Raw genomic sequence first — 19,880 nt, 5'->3', positions numbered from 1 at the left:
TAACCAAGCCCACAGATTATTGCATTGTAAGTGCCCAGAGACACTCTAAGTATCAAGGCAACAACATACGAAAAAGTTAATGTAAAAAACTTAATTCAGCTATGCAACAAGCATAGAAAAATGTAAGAGGAAGCTTGAAATCAGCTAGGAAAGGTTTTGTAATTGCTCAAAAGCACATCCAAACTCATCAAATGCAACACTATTATTTCCTGGGTCATACAAGCAATCTGTGAGATTGTCCTTAATGTTCCTCTAGCTTTACATGCTCATATGTAATTTCTTTCATATTTGTATCAGATAACAATTCTTCTTGTCTAGGCTTCTCAGGGGTATTAGCATTGCATAAGGGAAAAGGTAAAAAGAAAGATTAACTAATGAAATCTGTGAAAGCATGCTTTTTTGTCTAAATATTGGAGCGACTGTCAAGGAGACAGAAGCTCTGACCATACTTCATCTTCAAATTATGATTGTCATCGTTCACAGACTAAAAGAAATCTGACAGCCATCCTAAGATTTAAGATTCCTAAGTATCTTTTCAATGACATATTTCAGTGCATCTGATTACTGAAATTATAATATGATCTATTTCACACTGCCCTCTCCCTCTTCTAATTTAAACATGTTATCTATCAAGCTCTAATGAGAGAGGTTAAATCTCATCAAGCTGTTCTTAGCCACCTCCAAGTCTATTTCCAAATCAAGAATCACCAAAATATTAGTGCTGATGATGATCAGTCAAAACATTTAAAGTACTTCAAAAGAGGAGCAGAAAGTTTGCATATGTCTTGGATAGAATTCACCCATAAGCCTGTATTTATTCTGTTGCCATGTAGAGCTTGGCCAACAAGATCAAAATACACATGATCAATATGTTTGGGTGCAGGCTTCCTAGTATCTATGTAGGCACCACAGAAATTGTTCACATTTATGAAGAAGTAATTCTTCTTCTCAGTTACTCTCTTAATACACTGTCAACAAACTTTTAAGCTACTTGAGGTTAAGCTTTAGGATATGATACAAAACTGACATATTGTCTAGCTGTGATGCTCAAAAAGCTGTGGCCAGCTCAAATGACTACATTTTACCTATAGTGAAAGGAATATTTAAATGCTTCCACACTGACCTAAATTTGGTCCCAAGATGCCTGAGCTTAGTAGTAAGGAATATAGCTGTAGCTTACTAAGCAGGCAGGGAATCTCCATAGAGATGAACGTGCTTTGCTCACAAGCTCATCAGACAATGGCTGACTAAATACAGAGAGCATATTACACCTATGCATACATAGCACCATTCATACTCAAAGATTTTAAATTAATAGTACACAAATATTGCGCAGCAATTGATTTGGAATGAACTTACAAGAAGTAGAAACGCAGCAATAACTCACTACTATGACATCATACCTTCTACATGTATATATATCTTGTTTCCCCCTCCCTCAACATTTTATTACCCTGCAAGTGAAGACTTGGCTGAAAATCTGTAAAGCCTCGTCATATATCCAGCCACATGTGCATGGCTAAAACACCTGCAGGTAGTTGGTTTAAAGCTTAGAGATGCCTAGCATGTGTATGGATTTCCTTCCCATAATCCATTCAGGTTTAACTACAGCCAGGGGGGAGAAACTGCCTAGAGATTCCCTTGTTATACTAACATATTTTATTCCAACACAGTACTTCTAACTTACAGATCAGAGAAACCATTCTGAATGAAAAATCTTTTGTATTAAACTTATGAAATTTGGGAATTGACAAGAAACAAAAATCAGATGCCTTTTTTATAAGGTAATAATAGAATAGTCCTTGGAAAAAAAAAATATCTCAAAATCCATAAATTAGGGCAGTTCAAAATACCTACAAACTGGTATTAAGTGGTTTGCTTTGGAACGTAAGAAAAATCTTCCAAACTTCTGAAGAAAAAAAAAATAACAAAACAAATAAAAACTTAAAAGAACTAGTGCATTCCTTATCTTACTTCAGAAGTACAAATGTTAACTCAACCATCCATATTTTGGTTTTTGTTTTGCATATCACTCTGCTCCATCACCATACTTCTAAAACATTTACAATTAAAGGTAAAGTGAGTTTGACCTTCATAGATGAAAATTGTTAGAACTTGCTGTTGTGCCTTTATTTATTTAAAAGTACTTTCTGAAGAAGGAATCAGTTAAAATTCAGTGGTCTCAGAATAACTCTGTTTTAATTTGCAATAACTCCTGTAACATCAACCATAATAATTATATAGATTTTAAAAATCTAAGTTCCTTACTGTCAAGACCTCAGTTTATGAATCAGATGCTGATTGCCTTCCCAAACTGTCCATATGGGATTGAGAAGTGCACAAGGTTTTAAACTAATTTATAAACTGGCACCTTCTACAATTTCTGCAGAAAAGCTCTACATTTGGTCTCTTACATACACAAGAACAAATCCTGAACAACCTTCAAAACTTCACAGTAGGAGTATTAATTCTTCACCTTTCCTGTCTGTAGTAGCAATAAAAAGAATGACAATGGTTTGACTCCCTAGTGAAATACTGTAGCTTCTTTAGAGGGTACGTTGACAAGGAATGATTTTAGATGCTAAATATTATTCTGTTAGGAAAATATTGTCTCTATGCAGGATGGAAAATTTAAGGTTACAATTGCCTTCCTGCTTGTGACTTTTCTTACGTGGATCTCCCACTCAGTGTATTTCTAGCTACCGTAACAGCCACAGCAAGCTAGCATCTGTTCTCACTGACCAAGTCACCACGAGAGCTCTTTCAAGTTTTATTTGTACTCTGTATTTTGCATTTTTTATTTATTTATTTACTAAACTATAATTTGTATTTTAACTCTCATGGGAGTTTTTTTTCTGTCTGAATGGTGTGTCCTGTATCTCCCAAATGAACATCATTCTTGCAAGCTTGCAATCTATTTCAACCAGTTCACTTCTTCCAGATCTAACAGCTATCTTCCCTAAACATGCAGATAGTAGAAAAAAAAAAGCCCATAAGTGTTGGCAGAAAAAGAGGATTTACAGATATTAACAATATTTCAAGCACTCTCCCCTTTGTAGCATCTCTTGATGTTCTAATTCTGCTCATTTGTGGGATCACTGATTAAAACCATTATACTCCTTTACTGCAAACAGATTAAAAAAAAAAAAATAAAATTAGCTGAGAGTTTCTCTTTCACTTTGCTATTAAACTCACCTTAGTAAAGGGATTACTTTTTATAATGACAGAGTGGAACAGAAGTGAAGAAAGCAGCATGATGATTAACAGTTAAGCGAGAGACTCCTTCAGCTATCCTCCACGTTTCTACTGTCATTGTTATCTAGCATCAGATTACAGGGCCCAGGCAAACTTCACATCCACAATTGGCAGCTGTGTGGATGTCTACATATCTCCTCTTTGCTGTAACTTCACCTGGTATTTCTTTTTCTTGACACATCATGTGCTTTACATAAGTAATAGTTGGCATTAGACAGCACCAAATTGCTTCTGAATGATCTAAAGTTTATATCTAATCTATTTTTTATAAAGTTGCTCTCTATTTTCCCCTCACGAAATTTATCATTCACTGCCTTTAAGAAGGAGGAGACAATTTGCCAACTTAATTAATTGGGTGGGTTTGGGAGGAGCGGTGAGCTGTGTTTGGTTGATTTTAGGAGGGATTGTTTGCAAACCTTTTTGCTTTAAGATAGATTCTGGGTTTTCCATCAGGGCTCCAGGGATTATTTCCATTGAGCCTGCTCTTTTTATTTCACAGAAGGAAACAAAAATGACTGTTAAGACAGGCAGCTCCCACTCACAGTTCAGCTAATACACCATCTGGGAGTTGCCTCCCTCCTATGAAGAAGAGGTAGAGATGGGATAGATGCAGTATTTCTAAGCACATATCTGACTAAACACAGTGCTAAAGCTGCTACAGTTGCCGCTATTGCAACTGATGGTGAGGAAGCTAAGCTAGCGTGGGGAAATCCATTAGGTGGGCATGGTTGCCCTGTGATTTTGATACACAGATATTCTAACTCCACTCAGATCAGACACGAACACTAATTTAATTCTCTAGTTATTGTGAGAAACCATGTCTACTACTACAAATGGTTTTGAAAGACCTAATTTGGGCCATATGCTCTTTCTGTCTTTCTGTATGTGACCAAACACCAAGCAAAAGTAAAACAAAAAAAATTCAGGCATTACAGTCTTGCTTGGTCTTTAAGTAGACATCACAAGGGTTGCTTGCATTCCCCTCTGTATAGCATTCCTGTGAAAGGACTCTTATTCACTAGCTTTACATTTTTTCAGTCTACTGTGCTAAATATCATCATTACATTTGGTAGGCATTCTAACAGAACTGCAATACAAATCTGTTTCACTTGAGAAGTAAAGCCTACGGTTCCTCAGGTTTTATAACACAGCGCTTAGTACAAATTCGCTGAATTTTTCAGTGCTATGTGATCACTATGTGATTTTAGGAGTCTATTTTCCCCGGTGGCACGGAAGTACTAAAATTGCACTGCATTACATTTTGCTCTCAGTAGGTGGGAAAGTGCATACTGAATGGGTTATTTTCCATCCTTTGTTTCAGTTTTATGTAGCCACAGGTGGGGGGTCTTTCAGGTGGCTGCCTAGCTTTACTAGGCACTTTAGAGTCATAGACAAGCTTTCTTAAAAGGGTCTTACAAAACACACCAATGTTGTCAATCATGCAGTAAAAGAATTTCATTCTGTGTAAACAGAAATAACTTTCAAAATCTCTCAAACTGTAAAAGGTAACACAATGAATATCAACAAAAAGAAGGATCAGTCATCCTCTGTTTGGTTAGGGACACAAAACAATGTCACTTTTTTTTTTATACTTATCTCTGTCTCCTCCCCTTCTTCCCAGGTATGATCCCTCTGCTTAAGAGCATACAAAGCTAATGAAGGATATCATGGTACTTCCTATCATTTACTTTTCTAGCACTGAGGATACTAATAGGCCACAAACATCACAAAACAGGAAAAAGAGGAAAATTGTCAATCTACTTAACATTTACTTTCAGAGCTCTGCAAGAAACTTTGATCAGCAAACATATCATTAGATCATGAATACAGATATTCGCATCCCATAAAATGTTGACAGTAACACTTAACGAAATCATACAGAGATACCCATTTCTTTCCTGAAGGCAAAATTAAGGAGAGGAACCTTAATCCACTCCCAGCACAGTACACACACTGAACAAAGAAATACATTTCAAAACACATTGCATCTTTCTGGCTGTTCAAAGTTTGGAAGAAATGCACGTTATAGAAAGATGTGCACACAAGGAACCAACACACAAGAGATAAAATAATTTCATTGCTGTTATGCAGATGGCTGCCCTTCTGACTGTGCAGGAAATTTCTCCCCCTCCTCCAATTTTAAAGTAGATTTCTGCATGTATTCACTATGTGGGAATTAGTACTTTGTTTCTGATGAGACCCATGTCCTCTTCATTCAGCTCAGTAACACTAACCACAGGACAGCAGCCAAGGTCACATAAGCATCCTATCCTGCTAAGCAGTCTAAATCCTCAGAGGAATGCAGCTCAAAATGGAATGCCCAAATTATTTTAATCATAAGCAATATTAAGAATTGTGAACAATATTCAGATGCAGTAGTACTTTCTGTGCACAAGTAATTTTATTTTTCTCAATAGAGGATTCAGCTATTTAGAAACTTAGGTGTACAACCTCAAAAATAAGATTCTATGCAACATACGTTCAAAGGTCTGTATTTCTGCATGCAAAATGGTAGCAGTCCATTAGGCAAATTAGTTTTCATAAATAATAATCCTGGTCAGTAGACTATTTTGTGACTATACAGTAATATCTCAGATGACAGCAAGCAGTTTCATCTGCAAAAGCATCAAGAATCTCCTGAAATTGTCAGCAAAAAAAAAAAAATACATTAAATAAAACAATGAAAATATACATTATCATTACAAACTCTAATTTTAATGAGAAAACACCATCTTTCTCATTTCCAACATTTGATACACAGACTCTTAGTGTGGGGCAGATATTTACTGCCTCTGGAATTAAAACATGCTCATATGACACAATATTCAAATGGAACACATACTGTAGAGATATATTTTTTAACCAATTATATAAAGCTTTATCCTGTCCACGTACTACAGAGTAGTATAGGCTGTATGGAATACAGCAACACGTGTCTATGTTATTAAAAACAGTAAATTCCTATTTAAACAAGGGTTACAGTCTGCGCACTAAACACTCATTAATGGGTATGAATCAAAATAAAGCCGGGGGGGCAGGGGGGTGCCTTGTAGCAGGTGTGCATATCTATGAATTTCAATACATTGTAAAACTGTCTGTAGCCAACAGCTTCATCATTTGGCCTTTCTGAGCTTGAAGACAGGCAATTTTTCATGATTTTACTATTTCTGGCCAAACAAAAAGTTTTTAATTAAATATACCACATGATTCCAGATGTTTGTTTATTTGTTCCGATGAGGCTGTAAAAATGCCTGAATGATAAAACTGGAGGACTCCTGCAAAAACAGGCTAGGCTGGAGTGCTAACTGAACACGGGGATCTCTCAGGAGACTGTATTTGCACAGCACTGCATGTTCTTTGAGCCTGATTTCTCTGGAAGGGCTGTAATACTGTGGCCCATGGCTGGACTTCTTTATTGCAAAAGATTATAAAACCAAGTGGCAATTTACTGGACTGTTGTTTTTTGTTTGTTTGTTTGTTTTTCCCAAATTGTCAGTTGCAGACACATTGCATCATTAGCTCTCCTACATATCTAAAGAAGATTTTAGGTAGAGTTTATGGTTTTTAAATTCCAAGTTTCCACTTATAGAAGCCAATGCTTTCTATGTTTTTCTGCCACTTTATAGTCACGCTGCTTGGACCTTGAGCATTCTCATGGTTTCTTACTGCCAGCATGACAAAATGAGCTATGTTGTGAAACATCAGACACTTTCTAGCCTACCCAAAAATATGAAGTTACAGTTTTTTCCTCATTAATCATATTCCCTCTGATGTGACACTTGTATGGGTGACTGGGGCCCAGGCTGCTAGGTTAGTTTTGGCAAATATGGGAAAAATTGCAATGAAAACCTCAGAAATTACGGGAATAGTGACAACAATATGGAAAACGGTCAGGTCTTCAACAGTCAGATTGGGGAATGTGCACTGTGGAAAAATGAAAGTGTCTATAATATTTCAGAAAAAAATGCTGACAATTTTGAAAGTCTGCCCGAGTCATAGACTCCTAACTCCTGTTAGATGCAGAAAGTGAATTTTTTTTCCCAACTCCTTAGATATTTAATTAAATTTTAATCTAAATTTGATTAACCACTTAATAACTCTCTTTTTGTCTTTTCAAGTCTTGCTGCAGAGAAACACTCATATTTTATTTCCAGAGACACAGCACTCCAGGAAGTGATCCTCCTAGAACTTACAGCTGGTCAGTTTGGTCACACCCCTTGGGCTCACTTTCAAACCACAGAACACAGAGAAGGCTCACAAAACACACTGTCATTTAAAACCAAATCTTAACTTTTCTGATCAAGAAAGACTTTGCACAAAACAAAGTTTCACAGGACTAGATGCTCTCATCGTTGCAATACACAACATGATAACAGTACATTTTTATGCTGAAGTTTTAATAATCCACAGTATCCCAATTCAAATCCTTGTATATACAGACAAGAAATTGTTGACCCTGTAAGTGACAAGAACATGAATACAACAACCCAGAAAATGTATTTCTTGAACCTCACACTCAAATCCAAGCACAATTTATTCCACATTTGTGGAAGTCTTTGTGCTTTACAGACAAACATGCAGGCACTGGCACAAACTATCAGTACTGTGCAAGTGAGGGAAATTGGTCCTCAAAAGACCACTGCCATTGGTGGTGATTCTGTTCCAGTACACAAATAGATTAGGGCTCAGGAGAGTTACTACATGAGATCCTCCTTAACCTACTCTTTCATTACTGCCCAGCAATAAACCACTCCACGGCTGAGGGCTGAGCAGATCATATGTATGTGTACCGGACCTCTGGATTCCTTTGAAAGGCAACTGTGACTGTGTGTCCATTCACACAATGGGGATAGATGTCTAATGCATTTACAGATTTGGGACAAATACCAACACACGTGGGCTTCTGTTATCAGATGGAAGCATTTCACTGCAGTAAGTCTCTCTAACAAAATGTGCCTTCGAGCATTTCTCCACATCTCTGTTGTTTCATTCATCCCTTCTACCTACTCTTCTCCCCACAAAGCAATTACACCAGAAAAACTGAGGAGGCAGTAAACTAGAGTGCATCTTGGAAAGGAAAAAGCATAGAGCTACAAAATTAGCTGCACCACTGAAGAAACAGATGTGAGTCAGTACTGTTTATCTCATCTCCAATTGTAAGGTTTGGCAGGTCTACAGGCAGAAGCAGGGGCCATCCAGCAGTGGCTTTGAGAAAGGTCTGGCCTGCCTTTCTCTCAACTGCACCAGAAACAGCTCACAATAGAGTTCTTTAAACATCTGACATTATCTTCTCACACCTCCAGACTGCAAGGACTACAATCTGCCTCTGACAGATTATCTCTTTTGAATCTTTTTAACTAAGGGAAATTAAGAAAAACAAAATATTTTCTTAACCAAGTCTTCCCTCACATTGACATTCATCTACCATCACCTCGCTTTCCACACTTCTCCTATGTCTCTCGTGCTTCCATTAATGTCCATTTCCCAAACTGAAAAACTAAGCAAGGCAGTAGAATCCAATTTCCCATTTCATACAACCAAGCCAAATAAGATTTTTTTTTTCTTTTTTTTTTTTTTTTCCATAACAGACTCCTTATTTTAGTTTTCTCCCACAGTGTCAAAAGAGGAGGATTTCCACCCACTCACGAGCAAAGCACAACTCACTGTTGGGACATATTTCCTGGCATTAACTGGAAATGTCACAGCTTATTTTTTGAGTGTTTCTGCCCTTGGAAAATATGATCTTGTCTGTCCCATGCTACCGTGAATTTTTTTTTCAGGGTTATTCATCTCATGGTCAGAAGATCCTGGCCCGAGAGGTATGCAGTCTATCACTCACCATAACATCATGCAGCTTAAAAACAACGGTATTTTCAAAGGACACTTCATGTAAACCAACAAAGAAAATTTTTCACTATTCATAGTATCTCTGCCTGATACAGAACTTCCATATATTGCATCTGCTTGGACTTCTCTTATTCATCATATTCCTAGTTATTAGAGAAGTTAAAGCAAATACTTCTTATATACATATATAGACTTTTTTTTCATTATTATTATTCTCTTTTTGGACAGCACACAATAAGCTGCTTTATACAGATACACAGAAAAATCAATTGATAAGCATAAGATGCAGTTCACATTAAGAAAACTAACTAATTATGATAAGTTGCTATGTAAATTGCTTTGTGACTTTCCCAGCAATCAATTTCAAGCTCTTAATAAGCCTCTGGCTTGAAAACACAATGAGTACCTAACAACTGTGTCAATAACAACAACAGAGAAGACTGCAATGATCATATAAACAGGATAATTATCTTTCCGGAAGTAAGTTTTTATGCAAAACCAATTTCCTTTTCTTTTTATGCCTGTGATTTAAAGACAGCATGTGTATTGAGTTGAAAGCCTTCAAAAATAAGAACTTTGTGTATTAACATTTATTATTAAGAAGTGTGTGTCAATTTTACAGTTTTCCTTCAGAAAGTTTAAAGCATTATCTTAAAACTCCAGACCCAATTCTTGAAGAATCAATAGACATGATTAGTTTCAGATAAACCTGAGAATATTTATTTCTAAAGTATGAGCAGGCTGAGCAAATTAAGGTAGAATAGGTAAATCCTCTCAGGATAATCTGGGGCTTTCACACATCACATCAATTATATTACTCCCCCTGGCTTTCCAAAAACTCTACCTTTTTCCTTCAACACCAAATTTGGAATTTAGTAGTAGGCCTCCTTTGAGATCTATTGGATTGTAAACTCCAGCACAAGAGGATAGCCCAGTGCTTGTTGTGCACTCTGAAGTACATGTCTGTCTTGACCTAGTGCATACCTCAACTCCTATAAAGCTAATAGCTGTTTTTTTATATATGGTACACCCTAAAAATCAGTCATGATGCATTCTGCATAGTTATCCTAGTCTTTACTGAAAGCTTACATGACAAACACTCTGAGTACAATAGCATAGCATAATGATCACAGGGAAAAAAAAAAACAAAACAAAACAAAAAACCAAAAACCTGAGACAGATCAAGTTCAGGTGTCTCTCTAACACATGACATCCCTACATGCTTTTGCTTGCTTAGGAGTGCAAAACTCTGGAAAATTCTTAATTCCAAAACAAAATCTTCAGCACATTCCTGTTAGACAAAAAGCAAAACTGAAAGCAGAAGGAACCTCTCTTCTCCTTTGTTCAAAAATGTTTTATAAAATTACCTTCAGAGGGTTAATAGGAAGCTTAAAAATATTCTGTCCCTGGATTTCTGGGCATTGCTTCTGAATGCAGTTTATGACTTTCAAACTCAGATTACACTGTTTCAAAAAAAAAAAAAAAACAAAAAAAACCCCAGTTGACTCAAACATATTGTTAGAATAAATAACAATTTTTCCCTCATCATTCAAATTAAAAATGAGAAAATTTAATGTCTGTGCATACCAGAAAACTTGGATAATTAACTGAATAGACACCAAAACAGGACAGTGGATTTGTCCAGGAAGTTCTTACAAGCCAGAATAGATTGGAACTATTAAACCTTGGCATAAATCCAAGCTAAGGCTCTAAAAACTACTTACATAAATACAGGCTTAGTTTTTAATGGAAACTGCTGCTTCTTCCTTTTACCAGTAAGCTATGGGGCAGACTTACCACTGGTTGTTCCCAGAAACAAGAGTGCAAGAAATGAAGTCATTTGTAAAATGTTACTGGAAACCAAATGGCTTTGGCAAATGAATAGGTTTTCAAGTAAATAAGGTAACAGGCAATGTTATAAAATATCTGTTTATACACAGGGTATCCAGCACCTTTTTTCATATGGGAAAAATAGATTTTCATTAGAGTAATGATTTAGGAATATTGCTTCTAAAGTGATAGAATGATAAATTACTATTTTCCCCACCAATTGGAAAGCACTGATCTTTTTAGAAGGCAATTTGAGTTTCAATGCTTACACATAACTAAGGAACTTCCTCACTGTCCTGGTTTTGGCAGGGATGGAGTTAATTTTTCCTCTCAGTAGCTGGTATGTTTTGGATTTTGTGTGTGAAGAATGTTGATAAACACCCTGATGATACCAGTTGTTGTGAATGAGACCAAGGACACCGTCCTGCTTTCCAAGTCTCGCTAATTTGCAGATGCAGGAAGCTGGGAGAAAGACAGACAGCATAATTGATCCAAACTGGCCAAAGAGAGTATTCCATGCCATAAACGTCATGCTCAGTATATAAGTGGGGGCAGGCGAGGGTGGGTATCTGCCTTCCTGGCATCCATCCTTCCTGCTTGTTTTTGCTGGCATCGTTCCCCCTACCTTGCTGGCTCCCTTTTGCTCCTTTGCTTGCTGCTCGGTTTTGTTTCCGTGATCGCTGCTCGGGACGGGCTGTATCGGTCATTGGGACATCGGGTGGTGAGAAAACACATATTGTTCACTTTGTATATTTTTAATATCCTTATATTCTGTTATTATTGTAGTTTTCCCTTTTATTTTAGTAAATTGTCTTCATCTCAACCCACGAGTTCTCCTTCCTTCCCAATTCTCTCCCCCATCCCCCTGGGGAGGGGGAGAGTGAGCGAGAAACTGTGTGGTGATTTGGGCTAAACCATCACACTCACCAAAGATGCCATTATGAAAAAGGAATACATGATGTGAGGCGAGTGGAGGGCGGGGATGGTTAGGATTGGAAGGGACCTTCAAAGGTCATCTAGTCCAACCCCCCTACAAGGAGCAGGGACATCCCCCACTAGATCAGGTTGCTCAGAGCCTCCAAGCAAGATATCCTTAATATTACATGATTATAATTTTAAAAATTCTTTTGCCATCCATTTCAACTATGTTAAGTATTAAAGGCTCTATTTTAAGATTTTATATATGGTCTACTAATAAATTGTTGATAAGGAACAGAAGGGTTCCTGGGCCATACATAAAAAGAACTAAAAAAAAAAAAAAAAACATGAGCAAAATTTTTGGAGAAAATTTCTACTAAAATGCACTACATTTCATTACTTTTGTGTATTGGGAGTATGGCCACTTGTATTTAGAAACAACAACAAGTTTTATTTTCTTAAAGGTATATAGACCTGGACATGCATAAAGAAAAGTGGGGCCCATTTTATTTTGTTTCAATAGAAAATTTGAAAACTAGAATTATAAAAGCAATGGAATTTAAAAATAAATGAAGCACTTTGTATGACAGGAGGATGCATTTTTAAACTGACTTGTTTAAAGCTAGCTATAAAATTACTACCTTAGAAGGCTTGCCTAACAGGACAGCAATTGGATGTCATAAAGAATTGTGCTGGTTTTGGCTGGGATAAAGTTAATTTTCTTCGCAGTAACTATTATGAAGCTATGCTTTGGATTTGTACTGGAAACAGTGTTGATAATACAGGGATATTTTAGTTACTGCTGTACAGTGCTTACACAGAGTCAGGGCCTTTTCTGCTTCTCACACCACCCCACCAGTGAGTAGGCTGGGGGTTCACAAGAAGTGGGGAGGTGACAGCTGACCAAAGGGATATTCCATACCATCTGATGGTATGGAATACCATCGGCATATAAAACTGAGGGAAGAAGGAGGAAGGGGGGAAGACATTTGGAGTGATGGTGCTTCTCTTCCCGAGTGACTATTACATGTGATGGAGCCCTGCTTTCCTGGAGATGGCTGAGCACCTGCCTGCCAATGGGAAACAGCAAATGAATTCCTTGTTTTGCTTTGCTTGCATGCATGGCTTTTGCTTTACCTATTAAACTGTCTTTATCTCAGCTCATTAGTTTTCTCCCTTTTACTCCTCCAATTCTCTCCCCCATCTCACTAGGGGGAGTGAGCAAGCATCTGTGTGGTGTTTAGTTGCCATCTGGGGATAAACTATGACAAAAATAAAGTCATTTTGCTGTCAGGTGCCCAAAACCTGAATAGAAAGACAATATATTTTCTGCTAAAAAATAGGTACAGTGGGATCAAGCGAAGGTTCAACTTAGAAAAGTAGGTCTAAGCAAGAAAATAATTTAAGGGAAAACAACTTTTGTAAGATGTGGAGAAATTTTCTAAAGCTTAAAAATATTTATTGCTCTCTTCATGTACTTATATACTTGAGCATCATAACACTTGATATAATATTTACAGTGATTATTCCATATCATTTCACATGATGTCTCACTGTCTTACACTGTTTCTATGAGCTCTGAAAGTGAGATACTTTTTACAATTCCTGAATATTGTCTGTACAAATTATGAAGTGAACCCAAAAAGACCAGATCCTGTCTGAAAATAATATACTGTATACATGAACACGAAAGCTGTAAGATGCATGGTGCAATGCATACAGAATTATATGGCTTTGCTCTCCCTGCAAAACTCATAGCTAAAGAGAGTGAGAAATGTCCAAGTACAACTTTACCATTCAAATACATTCAGCTTGCTCCTGCTCCCCCTTCCCAATCCCCCCAAAAATCAATTTACAGCTGTACCAAGCCATTTGCCAGACTTTCAGATTCTGGTAAGTAAGTTTCTCCAGAGACAAATAAGAGCACTCAAAAACTTACAGCATTCTTCTTTCCAGTTTGCATTGAAAACTGCCAATATTTACACATGCAACAGCTGATCCAATAATTTTTTATAATACTGAAAGCATTCAGTAAAGAAAAAAATTGAAAATATTCAGAACCTAAACCAGCATGTTCATTGTTTTCTTGAAAATTTTTCTATTGACTCCAATTATTCTTTTATGGGCTTGTGAACTTACAGATTTTTCTTCGGGCCCTGGTAGCAGGTTGTTCCAATCTTTATTTACAACACCTGGAATTTTGGGAAGTTTGCTTAATTACTTCCTCATGAATATATTTTATATATACATATAAACTTATGGAATCATGCTAACAATGTCTCTTTCAGGGCCAATTTTACCCTTTTTTTTTTTTGGATGACACCTTCTTCATTCACTTTATTTATAAGTGTGCTTAATCATCACGGAAATTTTCAGCACATGTTTAGCATGCAAAGCAGAATGTTTCTGGGAAGAGTAAAGACAGAAGTAATAAAGAATTATGTGAACAGCTAAGGGTAAAATGATGATAATTTGAGGAACAGAATTTTCCTCTTTCATAGTAAGAAAGCAAGCATTCTCAAGCCCTAGCACAGACAGTGGTACTTAGAACCTGGTAAGCTCCAGCTCTGAATGGACACCCATATAGACATGTCTGCAACGCCTACTAGAGCCACACAATTGCTTTATTTTAAGCTAAGTCAATCAATAATGCAGGCACACAACTTTTGATGCTTAATGCTGCTGGCATTTCTTTTGCTGAGTCAGATTCCAAAAATCACCCATGAAGCCACACTTCTAATTCACTCTAATCTAAATAAACAGATCTGGGGATAATTGGCTTTTAATGATACTTTTTATGTATTCTTACAGAACTTAGGCATTTACAACATTCTGACTAGACCCTAGCCATTAAATCCAACACCAGAAATCCAATCTCAAAGCAAATATGCTTACCTGAAAATCAAAGCTACAACACGTATCTTGGGAACTGGGGAGGCAGTGGGTTACAGTTATTTTCTTTTGTTGTTGTTTTGTTGGGTTTTTTTTTTTTTTTTTTTTAAGTTTTGAAGACCAAGTGTGTGCTCAAATTCAGAACTTTGGTTTGGTCCTTTCTTTTTAAAAAGTACCAGTTACTACACGATAATAGTGTCATAACGTAACGCACTACAGAACTTTCAGGACATTTGATTTCCAGTATACCATATCAATTTACACCAAGACCAAGCTTCACACCCATCTTAAGCCCTGGCACAATGACAGTGATATAGGCTGCAACAAATTAAAGTCTAATCAGTTGCTTTCCTCACCCTTCCTACCTGAATCATGGATCCTTGTTCAGTTGCATTGCCTGCCTGATTCTTTCAGGTTTCAAGTAATAAGGCATTCTACTGACACTGCCTCAATCTTCTGCAGTGCTGCAGAATTTGAACACACACTAAAACTAAGCTACCATCAACTGATAAATGTAAGGCTGACTTTGATTCTGGTACTCTATACAAATTTCACCTCTACACAAATGGTTTACATGATCAACATGGAATCAATGTGCAATGCAAGAAAAAAAAAAGATCTGGTTTTAAGCTGAAAAAATATTGCAAGCTTTATAAATTTCTCCTTCTTAGAACAAAGGTGAAAGAACTTGGAACGCACCCCTGCGTCAATTTTTCACCTGTTTCCTGAGCTTTTTGCTCCACAGTTATGTAGAAAGAATTTTAGAATTTGCCCTAGGTGCTTTTTAAGTTCTAAGGATTGGTGAAAAAGGAAATTAAACACTGATCCACCTTTAATGTTGAAAAACAGAGAAGAATCTCTTTTTATTGCAATGAAAATCTGTTAATATTTCAAAATCATAGCCCTAAATTGTTTAACTGCCAAAAAGCTCTCTCATTACAAATATTAGAAAGTTTACAAATTCTCTCAAAATTACCAGTGCTGCATGTAATCATCTATTAGCAACACTTACATACTCTAATCTATTTACATCTTTCTCACATACACACAAAAATATCACTGAATGTTATTATCCATAGATTTATTTGCTTTCCCAGTAGACTATCTTTAAATCTTATTAAATATGAATTAAAATCTGTAGTCTTGACAGGTATGGTTTTCTCATCTAGTGCTTGAAAGGCACAGTGTTCTCCGCAAAGTGCCAGTGCAGCAGTAACTAATACAGAGAAGGCCTTACAGCAAAGCTTACTGCCTTGCAGCAGCTCATACCAATAAAAGTTTAGTTCATACCTCTGTGATTGGTGAGGTCTCTGGATCCCAGTGGCAGAGGTGTATAGTGCATCTCTGGAGAGGTGGAGGCAGCATCACTGCAGGCCTGGGTGATAAAACAAATATTATCAGTACTCTGGGTGAAAGTCAGTGATTATGCAAAGAGGATGCACCTGCAAGATGAGTGCTATGATGTGGTTACAGGTGCACAGAGACACCAGCCATGGAGGATTAATTTGTTTTTGTTAAGGCTGCCTGCAATCCTTCAAGGTAGCTGTACTCACAAGAGTTTACACAATGACATTAGGTACCATTACTAAAAGAATATTTTCATACAGCTCACAGCTTAAAAAAAAAATCATCATCTTTACAGGAAATATTTGGGCAATGCTAAAAATGTTCCTCTTGGTGAAACAGATTAATATTTACCTGAAGGAAGTTATGAGTGAGTCCACAAGTAAGAAAGGAGACAGAAAATAGAGATACGGGGATATGATACTATATTTTTCAGAACTAAACAAAAAACTGGTTCTGCCATTCCACTGTCCTATGAGCTAAATGAAGGAATCTCTTGAAAATTCTAATGCCTATAATGAAAAAAAAGTGGGCAACTATATAGAATTGTTAATAATAAACACTTAAAACCCACACCAGAAATCTAATACATTTAAAGAAGTAAGTACCAAGAAGACATTCTCAGAATCCTTAAAAACAAAATATTAAGGGATAAGAGAGGAGACCTAAATCTTTCCCAACAACAAGGATTTCAAGATCCTATGATTCCAATTTTAAAAGATCAGACTGTGAAGCTATACCTTGCAATACAATAATCTTCATCCAGTTAGATGTTTCATCTGAAGGAAAGAGCACTATAAAGCCAAGATAAGCCACTTTTACCATCTTGGTTTTTAGTTATAGAGCAGCAGTGTTGCATTGTTATGAGGAGAGATCAAAATAAAGGATTGTGTTGGTGAATATGAATGATCACCACAGTTTTTAAAATTGAGTTTAAGTTAGATGGATTGATAGCATGATAGTGATATGTCCAGTTTCAGGTATAGAGTTTGCTTGGAGTGTTTACAATCTACCCATTGCAATGTATATAAAAAGATGATAGATTTTAATAAGAGACACAAAGCACAGTGTTCATTAAAAGTTACGTGATAATTTCTAAAAGAAAAAGACAAGGCAAATAAAGAGAAGAAATACAAAAGCTCAACTATTTGTTGAATCTCATGATAATTTACTGGAGAGGGTCTAGAGAACATAATTGCTATCTTCTGTGCATGTTGTTCCCTAATGATATATTGGCTTGTAAGCAGCAAAAGTCAATCAAAGGAATCCACCTCAATCTTACTTCTCACTTTGTAATTAATCATATCCTCAAAATTTATATATTTGTTTTTAATTAAAAATGAATTCAAAACCAGATTTACAATGTCTGGTTAAGATAAAAGTGTAAAACAGGGCTATAATATTTTGGAGAAGAAAAAGCTTTAATACTAATTCGAATCTTAATTGCCAAACTAAACCTGAGAATAACAACCAGAAATCCACAGTAATGAAAATTCATCATGCTAATAATTTGTTAAAGGCTGTAACTTCGAGATCTTCTTTGTCAAAGCTGTAGGACTCGCAGATGATAGTATATTAAAATGTTAAGAGGTAAGTGACTGAATAGATTAGTACGCTACGCTTTTGCTTTTGGTGACCAGCTGTCACTTTTTATGTCAGACCATAGTTACAGCCCCACTTTTGTCCCTAGCAAAAACCAGGTCATAATATGAAGACACATTATGTATCAAAACAGACATCTTGATAGACAGTTTTGCCTACTTACCAGATATGAAAAAAAAAAAAAAAAAAATCTAGAAAATCCTGCCTTTGCTGACTCACCAGTGATAATACACCCTTTCCAGGGTACCTCCTTTTCAGAGAGTTAAGGCTATAAACAGAACTCTCACCTCCAGCTAGAATGAATAATGCTTTGATTTCAGTGAACTGTAAGCACGTAGCTCAATCTACCCTAGACTATGAAGTACCAAAAATCTTCCTTCTGATGACCAATACGAGCTGAGGGCACATAACACCTCAAAGGATGAGACAGATACCCCTAACACCCAGAAACGTGGCATCTGAAATGAATTCCAAGAACAGGCATCTCTTTACAACTATCACTTTTCTTTGGGCTGAGTGGTTCTGGGTAAGACAAGAAGAAAAATGTCACTAACTATTTAACGTAAGACTTCATCCCTGTAAATCACTCCAAAAGCTGGAGGAATAAGTGGTCTCATACCGTACACTCTAGATGTTATCTGCCTATTCAAGTGTACTTGTTTGGGACTCTGATAATAGTGAAGGTTTCTCTTTGGTACTTTTAATCTCAATTTAGACTGTTGACAGCTTGATGATAGCTTTTCCTAAAATTACTGGAAGAGACTTTGCCTTTTCAGCAATATACCACTGAGTGAGCAAAATTCAAGAGCTTCTAAAAGGGATATTGGAGTGAAGGGGCAATTTCACTTTATTTCCAATTTTAGGAAAAGCAAGAACAGGAGGGTTTGTTTATTGGTGTTTTGCTGTTATTTTATGTACAGTATATAATTCCCTGTCAAATATAGAACAGTTTTCATTACCTTTGAGCTAAGCATTCAGTTAGAGCAACTTTAATTCTACGGAATATCATCCAGGGCTAGGACTGGTTTTGCACAAACACTGGTTGGAGTTCTGAATCATGTTTCTGAGTAAGTCTGTGCACTAGCAGAAAGACAACTATTTGTTTACCCTACCATATACCAACATTTGGCTCTAAGCTATTTTCCAAAAAGAATTATATAGATTGTATTACTCTTCATATTCACAGTGACAGCATTGACATGTGCCAGTTATGTCTTCAAGTATTCGTAACATATGCATCAGAAGTTCTTGTTGCAGCGGAAAGTAACTACAAATATAAATAGAATCACAGAATCAAAGAACATTTTGCATTGGAAAGGGACCTTTAAAGGTCACCTAGTCCAAGCCCCCTCCAAAGAGCAGGGACATCTTCAACCAGATCAGGTTGATCAGAGCCTCATCCAACCTGGCCTTGAATGCTTCCAGAGATGGGGCATCCACCACCTCTCTGGGCAACCTGTTCCAGTGTTCCACCACAGTCATTGTAAATTTTTTTTCCTTACATCTAGTCTAAATCTACCTCTCTCTATTTTAAAACCATTACCCCTCGTCCTATCACAACAGGCCCTGCTAAAGAGTTTCTCCCCATCTTTCTTATAAGCCCCCTTTAGGTACTGGAAGGCTGCTATAAGGCGTCCCCGGAGCCTTCTCTTCTCCAGGCTAAACAGCCCCAACTCTCTCAGCCTGTCCTCATAGGAGAGGTGCTCCAGTCCTCTCATCATCTTCGTGGCCCTCCTCTGGACTCGCTCCAACAGGGCCGTGTCCTTCTTATGCAGTGGTCTCCAGAGCTGGAAGCAGTACTCCAGGTGGGGTCTCACCAGAACAGAGTATGGGGGAGAATCATCTCCCTCAACCTGCTGGCCACGGTCCTTTTGATGCAGCCCAGGATGCGGTTGGCTTTCTGGGTGCAAGTGCACATTTCTGGCTCATGTTGAGCTTCTCATCAATCAACACTCCCAAGTCCTTCTCCTCAGGGCTGCTCTCAATCCATTCCCCACCCAGCCTCTATTTGTGCCTGGGGTTGCCTCAAGGCATGTGCAGGACCTTGCACTTGGCCTTGCTGAACTTCATGACGTTCACATGGGCCCACCTCTCCAGCCTGTCAAGGTCCCTCTGAATGGCATCCCTTCCCTCCAGCTTATCGACAGCAACACACAGCTTGGTGTCATTGGCGAACTTGCTGAGGGTGCACT

The 19,880-nt window shown here is 37.2% G+C and overlaps 1 protein-coding gene across 1 annotated transcript in view; it reads right to left on the bottom strand.

The window, feature by feature from the left end:
- The window catches only part of LRMDA (leucine rich melanocyte differentiation associated), a 681,403-nt gene that overhangs the window by 91,253 nt on the left and 570,270 nt on the right, over positions 1–19,880 (bottom strand). The window contains exon 6 of the mRNA XM_086752286.1: positions 16,033–16,117. Coding sequence (XP_086608412.1) covers positions 16,033–16,117 — 85 coding nt within the window. The remainder of the gene's footprint in view (positions 1–16,032; positions 16,118–19,880) is intronic.

Source organism: Chlamydotis macqueenii, chromosome 7 (genome assembly GCF_036417535.1).
Source record: "Chlamydotis macqueenii isolate bChlMac1 chromosome 7, bChlMac1.mat, whole genome shotgun sequence".
Classification (NCBI taxonomy): domain Eukaryota; kingdom Metazoa; phylum Chordata; class Aves; order Otidiformes; family Otididae; genus Chlamydotis; species Chlamydotis macqueenii.
This window is presented reverse-complemented; position numbering and strand designations above follow the sequence as displayed.